General features: G+C 32.5%; 2 protein-coding genes across 3 annotated transcripts in view; one reads left to right on the top strand and one right to left on the bottom strand.

Annotated features, from left to right (window-relative positions):
- The window catches only part of LOC148952407 (uncharacterized), a 44,158-nt gene extending 33,769 nt beyond the window's left edge, over positions 1–10,389 (top strand). For both annotated transcript variants that reach the window (XM_089089865.1, XM_089089864.1), the window contains exon 5: positions 10,100–10,389. In XM_089089865.1, the coding sequence (XP_088945991.1) occupies positions 10,100–10,213 (114 nt within the window). In that variant the 3' untranslated portion in view covers positions 10,214–10,389. The remainder of the gene's footprint in view (positions 1–10,099) is intronic.
- A 4,055-nt stretch (positions 10,390–14,444) lies between these two features.
- Positions 14,445–16,457, bottom strand: part of LOC148952406 (uncharacterized) — a 109,537-nt gene continuing 107,524 nt past the window's right edge. The window contains exon 8 of the mRNA XM_089089863.1: positions 14,445–14,813. Within this exon, the coding sequence (XP_088945989.1) occupies positions 14,647–14,813 (167 nt within the window). The 3' untranslated portion in view covers positions 14,445–14,646. The remainder of the gene's footprint in view (positions 14,814–16,457) is intronic.

The raw sequence follows: 16,457 nt of genomic DNA, 5'->3' as shown, positions 1-16,457 counted from the left end.
GTTTACCTTAGAGTCATAGCTTATAGTTTTAGTTAGAGTTCTAGTTTAGTTTAGTTATAGTTAAGAGTATAGAGTTTTAGCTTAGAGTCTTAGCTTAGAGTTTTTGTTAGAGTTCTAGTTTAGTTTAGTTTTAGTTAAGAGTTTAGAGTTTTTAGCTTAGAGTCTTAGCATAGAGTTTTTTTTGAAGTTCTAGTTTAGTTTAGTTATAGTTAAGAGTCTCGAGTATTTAGCTTAGAGTCATAGCTTAGAGTTTCTGTTAGAGTTCTAGTTTAGTTTACTTCTAGTTAAGAGTTTAGAGTTTTAGCTTAGAGTCTTAGCTTAGAGTTTTTGTTAGAGTTCTAGTTTATTAAAGTTAAAGTTAAGAGTTTAGAGTTTTAGCTTAGAGTCTTAGCTTAGAGTTTTTGTTAGAGTTCTGGTTTAGTTTAGTTATAGTTAAGATTTTGGTGTTTTACCTTAGAGAGTTAGCTCAGAGTTTTAGTCTAGTTTAGTTTTAGTTAAGAGTTTAGAGTTTTAGCTTAGAGTCGTATCTTAAAGTTTTTGTTAGAGTTCTAGTTTAGTTTAGTTTTAGTTAAGAGTTTAGAGTTTTTAGATTATAGTATTAGTTTAGAGTTTTTTGTTGAAGTTCTAGTTTAGTTTAGAATTTTAGCTTAGACTTAGATTTTTAATTAGAGTTCTTGTTTAGTTTAGTTTTATTTAAGAGTTTAGAGTTTTAGATAAGAGTATCAGCTTAGAGTTTTTGTTAGAGTTCTAGTTAAGTTTATTTTTAGTTAAGAGTTTACTGTTTTTTAGCTTAGAGTCTTAGTTTAGAGTTTTTGTTGAAGTTCTAGTTTAGTTTAGTTTTAGTTTAGAGTTTTGGCTTAGACTTAGAGTTTTAATTAGAGTTCTAGTTTAGTTTAGTTTTAGTTAAGAGTTTAGAGTTTTTCCTTAGAGTCTTAGCTTAGAGTTTTAGTTAGAGTTAAAGTTTAGTTTAGTTACCGTTAAGAATTTAGAGTTTTAGATTAGAGTCATAGCTTAGAGTTTTACTTAAAGTTATAGTTTGGTTAACTTTTAGTTAAGAGTTTAGATTTTTAGCTGAGTGTTAGCTTAGACTTTTTGTTAGAGTTTTAGTATAGTTTAGTTTTAGTTAAGAGTTTAGAGTTTTACCTTAGAGTCTTAGCTTGGAGTTTTTGTTAGAGTTCTAGTTTAATTTTAGTTAAGAATTTGATGTTTTACCATTGAGTTTCACCTAGAGTTCTAGTTTAGTTTATTTTTAGTTAAGATTTTAGAGTTTTACCTTAGATTCATATCTTAGAGTTTTTGTTAAAGTTATAGTTTAGTTTAGTAATAGTTAAGAGTTTAGAGTTTTAGCTTAGAGTCTTAGCTTAGAGTTTTAGTTAGAGTTCTAGTTTATTTTAGTTTTAGTTAAGAGTTAAAAGTTTTTAGCTTAGAGTTTTAGCTTAGAGTTTTTGTTGAAGTTCTAGTTTAGTTTAGTTTTAGTTAATAGTTTAGAGTTTTAGCTTAGAGTCTTAGCTTAGAGTTTTTGTTAGAGTTGAAGTTTAGTTTAGTAATATTTAAGAGTTTAGAGTTTTAGCTTAGAGTCTTAGCTTAGAGTTTCGGTTAGAGTTCTAGTTAAGTTTAGATATAGTTAAGCGTTTTGAGTTTAACCTTAGAGACTTAGCTTAGAGTTATTGTTTAGTTTAGTTTTAGTTAAGAGTTTAGAGTTTTTTAGCTTAGAGTCTTAGTTTAGAGTTTTCGTTGGAGTTCTAGTTTAGTTTAATTTTAGTTTATAGTTTGTTGTTTTACCTTAGAGTCTTAGATTATAGTTTTTTTTACAGTTCTAGTTTAGTTTAGTTTTAGTTAAGAGTCTAGAATTTTAGCTTAGAGTCTTAGCTTAGAGTTTTTTGTTAGTGTTCTAGTTTAGTTTAGTTTTAGTTAAGATTTTAGAGTTTTTAACCTAGATTATTAGCTTAGAGTTTTTGTTGAAGCTCTAGTTTAGTTTAGTTTTAGTTAAGAGTTTATAGTTTTAGCTTAGATTCTTAGCTTAGAGTTTTTGTTAGACTTTTAGTTTAGTTTAGTTTTAGTTAAGAGTTTAGAGTTTTAGCTTAGAGTCTTAGCTTAGAGTTATAGTTAGAGTTGAAGTTTAGTTTAGTTATATGTAAGAATTTAGAGTTTTTTAGCTTAGAGTCGTAGTTTAGAGTTTTTGTTAGAGTTCTAGTTTAGTTTAGTTAAGAGTTTAGAGTTTTATCATAGAGTCATAGCTTAGAGTTTTTGTTGAAGTTGAAGTTTAGTGTAGTCATAGTTAAGAATTTAGAGTTTTTAGCTTAGAGTTTTACTTAGAGTTCTCGTTTAGTTTAGTTTTAGTTAAGAGTTTAGAGTTTTATCTTAGAGTCTTAGCTTAGAGTTTTTGTTGAAGTTCTAGTTTAGTTTAGTTAAGAGTTTAGAGTTCTACCTTAGAGTCTTAGCTTAGTGTTTTACTTATAGTTGAAGTTTAGTTTAGTTATAGTTAAGGGTTTAGAGTTTTAGCTCGGAGTCTTAGCTTAGAGTTTTAGTTAGAGTTCTAGCTTAGTTTAGTTTTAGTTAAGAGTTTAGAGTTTTACCTTAAAGTCTTAGCTTAGAGTTTTATTTAGAGTTCTAGTTTAGTTTAGTTTTAGTAAAGAGTTTTGAGTTTTACCTTAAAGTATTAGATTAGAGTTGTAGTTAGGGTTGAAGTTTCGTTTAGTTTAGTTATAGTTAAGAGTTATAGTTTAGAGTTCTACCTTAGAGTCTTAGCTTAGAGTTTTACTTAGAGTTGAAGTTTAGTCTAAACTAGCATAACCACAAAATTACACAATATTGCATAGAAATACCAAAACCATAGGTTAGATTAGGTTAGGTTAGGTTAGAGGTTAGGTTTCTCCACGTTTAAGTTAGGTTAGATTATGTTAGCTTATCATTAGCGCTCATGATAAGCTAACATAATCTAACCTAACTTAAACGTGGAGAAATCAAACCTCTAACCTAACCGAACCTAATCTAACCTATGGTGTTGGTATTTCTATGCAATATTGTGTAATTTTGTGGTTATGCTAGTTTAGACTAAACTTCAACTCTAAGTAAAACTCTAAGCTAAGACTCTAAGGTAGAACTCTAAACTATAACTCTTAACAATAACTAAACTAAACGAAACTTAAACCCTAACTAAAAATATAATATAATACTTTAATTTAAAACTCAAAACTCTTAACTAAAACTAAACTAAAATAGAACTCTAAATAAAACTCTAAGCTAAGACTCTAAGGTAAAACTCTAAACTCTTAACTAAAACTAAACTAAACTAGAACTCTAACTAAAACTCTAAGTTAAGACTCAAAGCTAAACCTCTAAACCCTTAACTATAACTAAACTAAAATTCAACTCTAAGTAAAACTCTAAGCTAAGACTCTAAGGTAGAACTCTAAACTCTTAACTAAACTAAACTAGAACTTCAACAAAAACTCTAAGCTAAGACTCTAAGATAAAACTCTAAACTCTTAACTAAAACTAAACTAAACTAGAACTCTAATTAAAACTCTAAGCTAAGACTCTAAGCTAAAAACTCTAAATTCTTAACTATGACTAAACTAAACTTTAACTTCAACAAAAACTCTAAGCTATGACTCTATGATAAAACTCTAAACTCTTAACTAAACTAAACTAGAACTCTAACAAAAACTCTAAACTACGACTCTAAGCTAAAAACTCTAATTTATTACCTATAACTAAACTAAACTTTAATTCTAACTATAACTCTAAGCTAAGACTCTAAGCTAAAACTCTAAACTCTTAACTAAAACTAAACTAAACTATAACTCTAACAAAAACTCTAAGCTAAGAATCTAAGCTAAAACTATAAACTCTTAACTAAAACTAAACTAAAATACAGATTCAACAAAAACTCTAAGCTAATACTCTAGGTTAAAAACTCTAAACTCTTAACTAAAACTAAACTAAACTAGAACACTAACAAAAAACTCTAAGCTAAGACTCTAAGCTAAAATTCTAGACTCTTAACTAAAACTAAACTAGAACTCTAACTAAAACTCTAAGCTATGACTCTAAAGTAAAACATCAAACTCTTAACTAAAACTAAACTAAACTAGAACTCTAACAAAAACTCTAAGCTAAGACTCTAAGCTAAAAAACTCTAAACTCTTAACTAAAACTAAACTAAACTAAAACTCTAAGCTAAGTCTCGAAGGTGAAACTCCAAACGCTTAACTATATCTAAACTTAACTAGAACTCTAACCGAAACTCTAAGCTAAGACTCTAAGCTAAAACTCTAAACTCTTAACTATTACTAAACTAAACTTCAACTCTAACAAAAACTCTTAGCTAAGACTATACGCTAAAACTCTAAACTATTAACTAAAACTGAACTAAACTAGAACCTCAACAAAAACTCTAAGGTAAAACTCTAAGCTAAAAACTGTAAACTCTTAACTAGAACTAAAATAAACTAGAGCTATAACAAAAACTCTAAGCTAAGACTCTAAGCTAAAATTCTAAACTATTAACTAAAACTAAACTAAACTATAACTCTAACATAAACTCTAAGCTATCACTCTAAGGTAAAACACCAAACTCATAACTAAAAGTAAACTAAACTAGAACTATAAGTGAAACTCAAAGGTAAAACATCAAACTCTTAACTATAACTAAACTAGAACTCTAACAAAAACTCTAAGCTAATACTCTAAGGTAAAACTCGAAACTCTTAACTAAAACTAAACTAAACTAGAACTCTAACAAAAAGTCTAAGCTAAGACTCAGCTAAAAATCGAAACTCTTAACTAAAACTTAACCAAACTATAACTTTAAGTAGAACTCTAAGCTATGACTCTAAGCTAAAACTCTAAATTCTTAACGGTAACTAAACTAAACTTTAACTCTAACTAAAACTCTAAGCTAAGACTCTAAGGCAAAACTCTAAACTCTTAACTAAAACTAAACTAAACTAGAACTCTAATTAAAACTCTAAGTCTAAGACAAAACTCTAAACTAAAACTAAACTAAACTAGAACTTCAACAAAAACTCTAAACTAAGACTCTAAGCTAAAAAACAGTAAACTCTTAACTAAAAATAAACTGAACTAGAACTCTAACAAAAACTCTAAGCTGAGACTATTATCTAAAACTCTAAACTCTTAAATAAAACTAAACTAAACAAGAACTCTAATTAAAACTTTAATTCTAAGCTAAAACTCTAAACTAAGCTACAAATTCAACAAAAAACTCTAAACAAAGACTCTAATCTAAAAACTCTAAACTCATAACTAAAACTAAACTAAACTAGAACTCTAACAAAAGCTCTAAGATACGACTCTAAGCTAAAACTCTAAACTCTTAACTAAAACTAAACTAAACTAAAACTCTAAGCTAAGTCTCTAAGTTAAAACTCCAAACTCTTAACTAAAACTAAACTAAACTAGAACTCTAACAAAAACTCTAAGCTAAGACTCTAAGCTAAAACTATAAACTCTTAACTAAACTAAACTAAACTAGAAATATAACAAAAACTCTAAGCTAAGACTCTAAGGTAAAACTCTAAACTCTTAAGTATAACTTTACTAAACTATAACTTTAACTAAAACTCTAAGCTATGACTCTAAGCTAAAACTCTAAACTCTTAATTATAACTATACAGAACTAGAACTCTAGCTAGAACTCTAAGCTAAGACTTTATGGTAAAACTCAAAACTCTTAACTAAAACTAACCTAAACTAGAACTCTAACAAAAACTCTAAGGTAAGACTCAAAGCTAAAACTCGAAACTCTTAACTAAAACTTAACTAAACTACAACTTTAAGTAAAACTCTAAGCTATGACTCTAAGCTAAAACTCTAAATTATTAACTGTAACTAAACTATACTTCAACTCTAACTAGAACTCTAAGCTAAGACTCTATGGTAAAACTCTAAACTCTTCACTAAAACTAAACTAAACTAGATCTGTAACTAAAACTCTAAGCTAATACTCTAAGCTAAAAACTCTAAACTCCTAATTAAAACTATACTATACTATAATTCTAAAAAAAACTCTAAGCTAAGACTCTAAGCTAAAAAAACTCTAAATTCTTAACTAAAACTAAACTAAACTAAAACTCTAAGCTAAGACTCTAAGCTAAAACTATTACTAAACTAAACTTCAACTTTAACAAAAACTCTAAGCTAAGACTCTATGATAAAACTCTAAACTCTTAACTATTACTAAACTAAACTAGAACTTCAACAAAAACTCTATGTTAAGACTCTAAGCTAAAAACTCTAAACTCTTAACTAAAACTAAACTAAACTAGAACTCTAAGAAAAACTCTAAGCTAAGACTCTAAGCTAAAAACTCTAAAACTCTTAACTATTACTAAACTAAACTTCAAGTATAACAAAAACTCTAAGCTATGAATCTAAGCTAAAACTCTAAACTATTAACTAAAACTAAACTAAACTAGAACTTCAACAAAAACTCTAATCTTATACTCTAATATAAAAACTCTAAACTCTTAACTAAAACTAAAATAAACTAGAACTCTAAAAAAAACTCTAAGCTAAGACTATAAGCTAATAACTCGAAACTATTAACTAAAACTAAACTAAACTAGAACTCTAACTAAAACTCTAAGCTAAGACTCTAAGGTAAAACTCCAAACGCTTAACTAAAACTAAACTAAACTAGAACTCTAACTGAAACTCAAAGTTAAAACATCAAACTCAACTCTAACAAAAACTCTAAGCTAAGACTCTAAGCTAAAAACTCTAAACTTTTAACTAAAACTAAACTATACTAGAACTTCAACAAAAACTCTAAACTAAGACTCTAAGATAAAAACTCTAAACTAAGACTCTAAGATAAAATTCTAAACTCTTAACTAAAATTAACTAAACTAGAACTCTAACTAAAACTCTAAGCTAAGACTCTAAGCTAAAAACTCTAAACTTTTAACTAAAACTAAACTAAACTAGAACTTCAACAAAAACTCTAAGCTAAGACTCTAGGATAAAATTCTAAACTCTTAACTAAAACTAAAATAAACTAGAACTCTAACAAAAACTCTAAGCTAAGACTCTAAGCTAAAATTCTAAACTCTTAACTAAAACTAAACCAAACTAGAACTCTAACTAAAACTCCAAGCTATGACTCTAAGGTAAAACATCAAACTCTTAACTAAAACTAAACTAAACTAAACTAGAACTCTATCAAAAACTCTAAGCTAAGACTCTAAGCTAAAAACTCTAAACTCTTAACTAAAACTAAAATAAACTAGAACTCTAACAAAAACTCTAAGCTAAGACTCTAAGCTAAATTCTAAACTCTTAGCTAAAACTAAACTAAACTAGAACTCTAACTAAAACTCTAAGCTATTACTCTGAGGTAAAATATCGAACTCTTAACTAAAACTAAACTAAACTAGAACTCTATCAAAAACTCTAGGCTAAGACTCTAAGCTAAAAAACTCTAAACTCTTAACTAAAACTAAACTAAAACTATAACTCTAAGCTAAGTCACTAAGCTAAAACTCTAAATTCTTAACTGTAACTAAACTAAACTAAACTAGAACTCTAAATAAAACTCTAAGCTAAGACTCTAAGCTAAAAACTCTAAACTCTTAATTAAAACTAAACTATAACTCTAACAAAAACTCTAAGCTAAGACTCTAAGCTAAAAAACTCTAAACTTTTAACTAAAACTAAACAAAACTAAAACTCTAAGCTAAAAGGATGGGTACTTCAAGTTGGAAAATGGGTTTAGAAGGGACATTAAGAAAGGAACTTGCTCTGAAATGGCTTTTGAAAGGTATTTCTTGGTGTTGGGGTATCCTAAAAGCTGTAAAGTATAGTTTTGGGTGAAAGGGATGGGTACTTCAACTTGTAAAAATGTGTTAAGGAGGGACATTAAGAAAGGAACTTGCTCTGAAATGCCTTTTGAAAAGTATTTCTTGGTGTTGAGGTATTCAAAAAAGCTGTAAAGTATAATTGTGGGCGAAAAGGATAGATGCTTCAAGTTGGAAAATGGGTTTAGAAGGGACATTCAGAAAAGAAGTTGCTCTGAAATGCATTTTGAAAGGTATTGCTTGATGTTGAGGTATCCAAAAAGCTGTAAAGTATAGTTGTGGGTGAAAAAGATGGGTACTTCAAGTTGGAAAATGTGTTAAGGAATGACATTAAGAAAGAAACTTGCTCTGAAATGCCTTTTGAAAGGTATTTCTTGGTGTTAAGGTATCTAAAAAGCTGTAAAGTATAGTTGTGGGTGAAAAGGACAGGTACTTCAACTTGTAAAAATGGGCTAAGGAATGACATTAAGAAAGGAACTTGTTCTGAAAAGATATAATATAGCCTTAAAAAAGTATTAAAATGGTGGCTCAGGAGCCTTTGGGGCGCCGGGGGCCCTTTGGGAGCCCGGAGAACCTTTGGAGACCGGGGGGCTTCCTTCGGGGTTGGGGTAAGGGGATCGGGGCCCTTTGGGTCGGGGTAGGAGGATCGGAGCCCTTGGGGGTCGGGGTAGAGGACCTCACGACACTGTTCAAATGGAACTTGTGTATTATAACGACTACAGAGCTTCACCCTCAAATTCTCCTCTAAATTCTCTTCAAAAATTATCTTTTAAAATGTCTCTAACCGTTTTGCCGAAATTATTCCCTAAAATAATAATTTGATCTGAAAAGATATAATAAATCATTAAACAGTATTAAAATGGGGGCTCGGGAGCCTTTGGGGCGCCGGGGGTCCTTTGGGGGTCTGGGGGACCTTTGAGGACCGGTGGCTTCCTTCGGGATGGGGTGGGGGGATCGGAACCCTTTGGAGTTGTGGTAGGGGACCCCATAACACTGTTCAAATGGAACTTGTGTATTATAACGACCACAGAGTTTCACCCTCAAATCCTCTTCTAAAATCATCTTTTAAATCATCTTTTAAAATGTCTCTAACTGTTTCGCCGAAATAATTCCCTAAAACGGTTTCGCCCAAATAACCCCTAAACGTAATTTCAGCGTGTTCCTTTTGTTTTTGGCATCTCTGCGCTGACGCATTTGAAATTACTAAGAAACCTGATTCCCGCACCAAAACAATTCATCGCTAAGATGTTTCTTGCAGAATTGTTTCCCTGGCGTTTGGTTATTAATATCTATTGGAGTTCGACCAGTAGAATTGTTGCCCAGGCAAAAACATTAATGACTTGGATCTATTCCTGGAGAATCGTTTCTAGGCGAAAATTTTTAAGGTCAGACAGATGATGTCATTGATCGATTGAACTGTCAAGAAAGGGGAAGTCCAAAACAACAACAACAACAAATACTATTTCTGGATCATAACATTCTCCCCTAGCGGGCCCTTGGCCAAAAACAACAACAACAAATACTTTTTCCTAGATCATAACATTCTCCCCGAGCGTGCCAAAAACACACCTGGAGAAAGAGACCTTGGAGAAAGAGGTCATTGACTCTGTCCCCATTAAACTATGCAAAAAAGTTGTAGGTGGCAGCAGGGGTGAATCGTGGGGCTGGTATCCCCCCCCCCTCTACTGATATGTTTATGCGATTGGTATATGAAAATAGTATTTGAAATGATTTAAAAATTTAGATAACTATTAAGGAAACATGATAACTATTTTAATATAAACCTAAAGCACATTACAAAGCAAGAGTTTCATCGTTTTCTTTATATCTTATGACTATACCTGGGACCATCACGGTGGAGGAATACATTGTCAGTATAGCAACCATGATATTTGGAAAGAGGCTTAAAATGGAATGTAATGGTACTGCTTTTATTTTATTAGCACACCTCCTTTAGAAGTAGACAACCACTAAAGTAGTATCAAACGGTTTTTACCAGATTGCGTTAAGCTCGGAGATCTGTTACCCGTTTTGTGGTGTAGGGTAGCAAACCGTATTGAAGCTTATTGTCTGAAATCGAAGCTAAGGAATTACAACCTTGGGTGTAAAATTGACCAAGAAACTGACAAGAATTCGTGATGCGCTGGCCCCTTATGGCTATGTGCTGCAATAAGTTGTTAGTTGTTGCAGTAGTAGTACGTAAACACCATATAATCCTAGACATTTTTGTTTTATCATAGCTGTTTATTATTTACACTTTTCTATTTATATTTTAGGACGGTATTGCTTGGCATGACATCGGATGTTATCACACCAAGGCCGTTCTCTGTGAAGATAATGATCAATTATTGAAATATATCGCGGCAACTAATCGAGGCATTATTTTGTAGAAAGAACATATGCTGTTATTTGTCTATAAAATTGTGTGACAGTGCACCAGAAACCAGTACGGTGACATTTCCCAGTGAACAGTATGTGTATTTACCTGAAGTGTATAATAGCTCTTTACTTACAAATGATTCAAAGTTATTCTTTACTTTTTGAATAAATCGATAAAAAAAATTCACACATTGTAGTACTTATTTGTAAATAGGCCCTTGCGTTGCGTCCCATGCCATTGTTATCGTTTATCGTTTTCTCTTTGAGAGTAAGCATAAAGACAAGAGAAGGAATAGAACAGAATAGAACAGAAGGAAACAGAAGGAATAGAACAGGAAAGAAAGCGAAACAGTAAAAGAGTTCCATGCTATTATCGTTTATTTGAAAGGTCATCTTACAAAATAAAAATATGGAGCAAAAAACAAATAATGATAGAAAAACGTAGAAACAAACCATAAAACAGAAAAAAGAAACCAGGGCAGTGACTTTTCCAGCAAGAAGTCTGTTTATTGACCTGAAGTATACAATAATTGATAGAAAAGCATAGAGAAAGAAAAAAGATAAAAAACGCAAAAAGAAACCACAAAACAGAAAAAAAGAAACCAAGGGAGTGACTTTTCCAGTAAGAAGTCTGTTTATTGACCTTAATTTTACAATAGTTGGTAGAAAAGTATAGAGAGGAAAAAAGAATGATAGAAAAACGCAAAAAGAAACCATAAAATCACAAAAGAAACCATGAGAGTGGCTTTTCCAGTGACAAGTCTGTTTATTGACCTTAATTTTACAATAGTTGGTAGAAAAGTATAGAGAGGAAAAAAAGAATGATAGAAAAACGCAAAAAGAAACTATAAAAAACAGGGCAGTGAACTTTTCAGTGAGAAGTCTGTTTATTGACCTGAAGCTTACAATAGTTGATAAAAACTACTATATAGAGTAAAAATTGAATTTTAGAAAAACGTAAAAACAAACCATAAAACAGAAAAATGCAACCAGGGCAGTGACTTTTCCAGTAAGAAGTCTGTTTATGAAGTATACAAAATTGATAGAAAAGTATAGAGAGAAAAAAAATGGTAAACAACGGAATCACAAACCATAAAACAGAGAAAAAGAAACCAAGGGAATGACTTTTCCAGTGAGAAGTCTGTTTATCTACCTCAATTTTGCAATGGTTGGTAGAAAAGTATACAGAGGGAAAAAAGAATGATAGAAAAATGCAAAAAGAAACCATAGAATAGAAAAAGAAACCTGGACAGCGGCTTTTCCAGTGACAAGTCTGATTATTGACCTGAAGTTTAGAATAGTTTATTACTTGCAAATGATTCATAGTTATATTTTTCCTTCCTGAAAAAATCCATGAAAATAAATTTACTCGTTTTAGAAATTATTAGTAAATAACCTCCATGTCCCACGCCATTATTATTTATCTGAGAACTCGTCGTGAAAAACAAAATGACGAAGCAGAAAAAAAGAACGACGGAGAAAGAATACAAAAAAATAGAAAAACGAAACTAGGACGGTGACCTACCAATTCAGCAGTCTCTTTTTCTTTTTCTAGAAATTGTAGAAATCTATTGTAGTTCTTCACCAACAAATGTTTCAATTTTGTCATTACTTTTTGTACAAATTGATTCCGAATATTCAGTTATTGCCATAATTATTAGTATATAGGCTCCAGATACCATACCAATATCATTTATTTGAAAATTCTTCGTGTAAAACGAAACGACGGAGTAGAGAGAGAGAGAAAATAAATCACGCACAGATAATCGCAATAACAAACATTAGTAAAGACAAAGACGCTAATAAAGATTAAGTAAAAAAAACTAGTTTTTTCAACTGAAAGTAAGGAGCAACATTAAAACTTAAAACGAACATAAATTATTATGTATATGAAGGGGGTTGCCTCCATCTCAACACCTTGCTCTTTACGCTAAAGTTTCTTAGTACTTTTAAAAAAGCTTTCTGTTGTTCTAATTAAACGACCCTTGTGTTTCAGAAGTCGTTCTTAAAGAATTAGGACAAAATTTAAACTTTAGCGTAAAGAGTTTTTTTTTTAAATTTAATTTCTGATCATACTTTATGTAATCCCAGGAAATCTGGCACCACCTCCATGGAGAAATACCCTCCCCACGGAAATAGCCATTAGACAATTCAATTCCGTAAAATATTTACCCAGGACAATTATCCTTGACAACTCAGGCTTTTGGCTTGACAACTCCACGCGTAAAATTGAGATGGAAAAGAGAAAGCAAGACACATAAAATTAATTTTGTACAGGAATTCTTGCAAATTTCCCCATTGTATAATTTCCTTTGGCAAGTTCACCCCTTGGAAACTTCCCTCCCCATGGAAAACTCCCCCGTAGAAAAACCCCCAGCAGAAAATTCATCCCCCCCAACCTAAAATGCATGCATGCTTCCCAATAACAAATACTATGCATACACAATGGGCAAATTTCATAACTTGAAGACCTTTCCCCTGGGGCTGTGGTGTCGCATGAAGAAGGACTGGTTTTGTGGGTAAATATTTTTGTGACGAACTTTGTTTAACGAAATATAAAATTTCAAGTTCATATTTTACAGAACGTTCAATATAATGACTATGGTGCACATTCTGGTGAAATAGGATGACGAAGGAACTGGAGGACTCATCCAAGATAATCTCCAAATGGGGCATATCTTGTCTGCGGTTATTAAGTTCTTTCACAGCTATTGGTTAATTTTCAGTATCCACGAATTTTGTGGCAAAGAAATCGTTAAAGTTACACTATGCTCTGTTTCCTATAATTTTGTTTGAAACAGGACTTTAGTTAGATTTAGTCTTGTTTTCTCACATTATGAAAGTACTAAGTTTTCATATATTTTCTATGTTTAATTTGTGCCTTTAAAGCTCAGTCTTTATTACACTTTATTAAGATAGCGAAAAAATAAAACTAATATCTTAAAATTTTTATAGGCAGTTAATAGTACTACGTGGAAGGGGGTCTTCACGATGGAAATCTTTAACAGGGGGAGCGCGATTTGATAAAAGTTGGTAACTATTGGACTGTACAAATAATGTTATATTAATAGTTTTGTTTAGAACCATTGCTACTTGAATTGCTATCCTTACAAGATTTGCCGGTAAATAATAAAATCCTCATGTCGCTGTCATTGAACGACGAGATTTCTTGTTCTTGCTGCTAGAATTGTTTTTTCGAGATTTTAATATTTATTTCAACAAATTCTTACTCCATCATGGCTATTTGACTGTCACTAGTAAGCAGTCGTGTCATTTTGAGAACCGAAACTAACCTGTAAGCATTTAAAAACCACCCAGAAATAAGCCAGACAATATTGGCCCGAAATCCAACAAAAAGTTTAACTTGTGGTGATTCTTATTTGCAAGTCATTTTGCTATCTATGGAAAATTCCCAAATAATATATCCTTGGGGGTAGGTACCCTTCCACCAGATTCTCCATGATTGTGACGGTTTTTCTCGGAAGGTAGGTGGGGGCTAAGAAGTGGTAGACACCCCAGGAAATGCATCCACTCTGTCCCTTTGGCCCAAAGTCCCCTTCCCTATAATTTTGAGTAGATTAGAGGTCGTAGGAGGGAAATATGCCTGTGAAAATCATCTTTCTCGTATCCAATTAACACGAGGTACTTGTTTTGTCAGTCTTGGAGAGCAAAGCCACGTCAGTCTCAGATCACTTATCCCACCAGTTTTGGAGAGTAAGAGAGCCCACTTTGGGCCTCCGATCACACAAACAAAAATTCTTGCGATAAAGGGAGAGGTGTCTTCATTGGGCCAAGGACTCATTTTGTGTCTCAAATCATACAGACTGAAAATTACTTCACGTTTTCGACTAAACCAAGGTGCAATAACCCTGCCTTTCTACTGAAAAGCCGAGATACGAGTGTCGGGTTTGGATGAGTGACTGCTCCATTTCTGCACCCAAATCATTTAGGCTGAAAACATTTGCTTTCATTAAAAAATGCGCATCATGACTGCCGTTTTGCTTAAAATTTGGCCTGGCAAGAGGCAAGGTAGATGTTTGAAAGGGATGTTGAGTTGAAGGCTCAAAGGCCCCAGTTTGGGCCCCCGTCAATAGAAATTAAAAACCTTGCGTGACTCTGCTTCAAATAAGGTAAAACATGTCTACCTTTTTTTTTTTAAAGTTGATGGGAAGAGGAGCGGATTGTTAGAAGGGTGAAAGGCTCACTTTGTGTCTCTAATGAAACAAATTAAAAGTATTTTATTTCTAATTTTTATTATCCAATCAAAATAACAATTATATTTCGAACACATTTATAATATAGCATTTGACCTACAAGGTAATGAGCTAATAGGTCTTTCTTTACTTTGAAAAAAAAAACCTGTTTCACCTTCAATTATATTCTTGGTGGGTTTTCAAACTGCCCTTTCTCTGAAAATAAAAAAGGACCTAGCATATGTCCCTTTTTAACGATTACAGGATGGAACATTCTGAGGCCAGTCGCAGTTCTTTGTTACAGGATTGAAATAAAGACCCAAACCACAATCCATCAAGTGGCTGATTCCGTTGGCACAACTGTAGAATTGCTTGCAAGCTTTCGGTTTAGGATGCAATCCATCACTGGGGCACATGACTAGAAAAGGAATACAAGAGTGTAAAACAAATCAAAACCAAAATATACGAGGAGCTTGTCACTCCCCTTTCCCAACAATCTCAGGATATTCACAATTTGGTCAATATTTCCTTTACTTTTCATCAAGTGAGCCAGTTTTTTTGTATATATTTTTTTTACCATGCCCCTCCCCAAGATTTTACCCCTTACCCAAATCCACCCTGAATGAAGTGATGACAACCTTCTCGTCACGCCTCTGAGAGCAAGTCCCCCTCCAGCCACTAGTCACCTTACTAGGTGTCCCACCATGTGGCAAGGTATTTTGTAAAATACGCCCCCAAGGTTGGGTGGACTAATGCAAGTAATGGTTGCCAAAATTATGCCCGATCTAACTTCCCTTGAGATATAAAGCAGCGAACGTGGTGCAATAAAATAGCCCTTGAGAATCAATTCTAGGTGTGAGAAAGAAATTCTCTTGCTAGTTCAGGGTATGAGGGTCAAGTGGCACGTGCTGTTAACGGCTGGCAAGTGGTGAGTGACTCTCCCCTTTCTTCTGAAGAGAGAGTGTTGGTGCTGCCTGCCCAAGCCGATTAACAGCTACGGGCGGGGCTCTGAATGGGGGAAAACGGTGGGCAAATTGACAGTGCCAATCCAGTTACTTCGACAAAAGACTATCACAAAATACCACAACCGAGGTGGCAATAATAGCCCAGCGGCTATTGTTGCTATATTATTACTTATTTCTTTTGGACTGGGAGACAATAGACCTTTGTGGCCTGATCCTTGACTAAGTTCTATGAATCAGACCGTAGTAATAATAGTAACAATAACCCCTTCCCCAAAAGACATTAGATTTGTATGCGCGTGGGCACACACAAAGCATTTTAACAAACATGTCGTTCGGAGGAGACCCCCGCTCCTCCAACCTCTGTGCAAGTAAGTATATGGAAATAACCTTTAAATTTCAGCTCAAATTGCTTATGCAGTAAGGGATAACGTGTCACCCCATTTGGCGCTTGCAGTGCCCACTTATTCGAAAGATTACCTCTCCGAAAGGAAGGAGGTTGTAGAGTCGATGTCAACCACTTACATATTGATCTAAAAAGATATATTGTAGAAATTTTGAAAATTTAGGTGAGAAAACTCTACTTATGGGCTTCGGGTATCCTGACCCTTACAGAAAGATCCATAATTTTTTTTTTGAGCTGGTGTGTAATTATGCAATATTGTACATAAATGAATGAAGTCCTCGAATGAATTTAACTCACTAAATGAAGCTAAATAAATCTGTCTACAATAACCAGTAATTTTAAGAGAGGGCATTTATAAGTAAAAGTGCCACTCGGCAGCAGTATTGTCTCCTGGAACTATAAGTTTTTCGACAATTTTAAAATTGTTGAGTATTTCAGAATTTCTGTTGAAAAACATGTTGACCTTATTCTGGACGGATTTGTTGTTTGGGGCACAAAATTGCCGAAAAATATATTATGAAAATTTTTTTGGTACAATGATTTCTCAAAAAAAAAAAAAAATCTCACTATTGCTTGACTTTTAAACAAACTATTTTTCTTACCTTGAAAAATATTTATTTATTGAAAACAAATACTGTTCATAAAAACCACTGAGAATCGTAACCCTGACGGAATTAATGTCAATTTGTTGAGT

The sequence above is a fragment of the Artemia sp. Qi Xiang Cuo genome, chromosome 5 (assembly GCF_049724085.1).
Source record: "Artemia sp. Qi Xiang Cuo chromosome 5, ASM4972408v1, whole genome shotgun sequence".
NCBI lineage: Eukaryota > Metazoa > Arthropoda > Branchiopoda > Anostraca > Artemiidae > Artemia > Artemia sp. Qi Xiang Cuo.
Note: the sequence above shows the minus strand (reverse complement) of the source record. Positions and strands in the feature narration are given on the sequence as shown.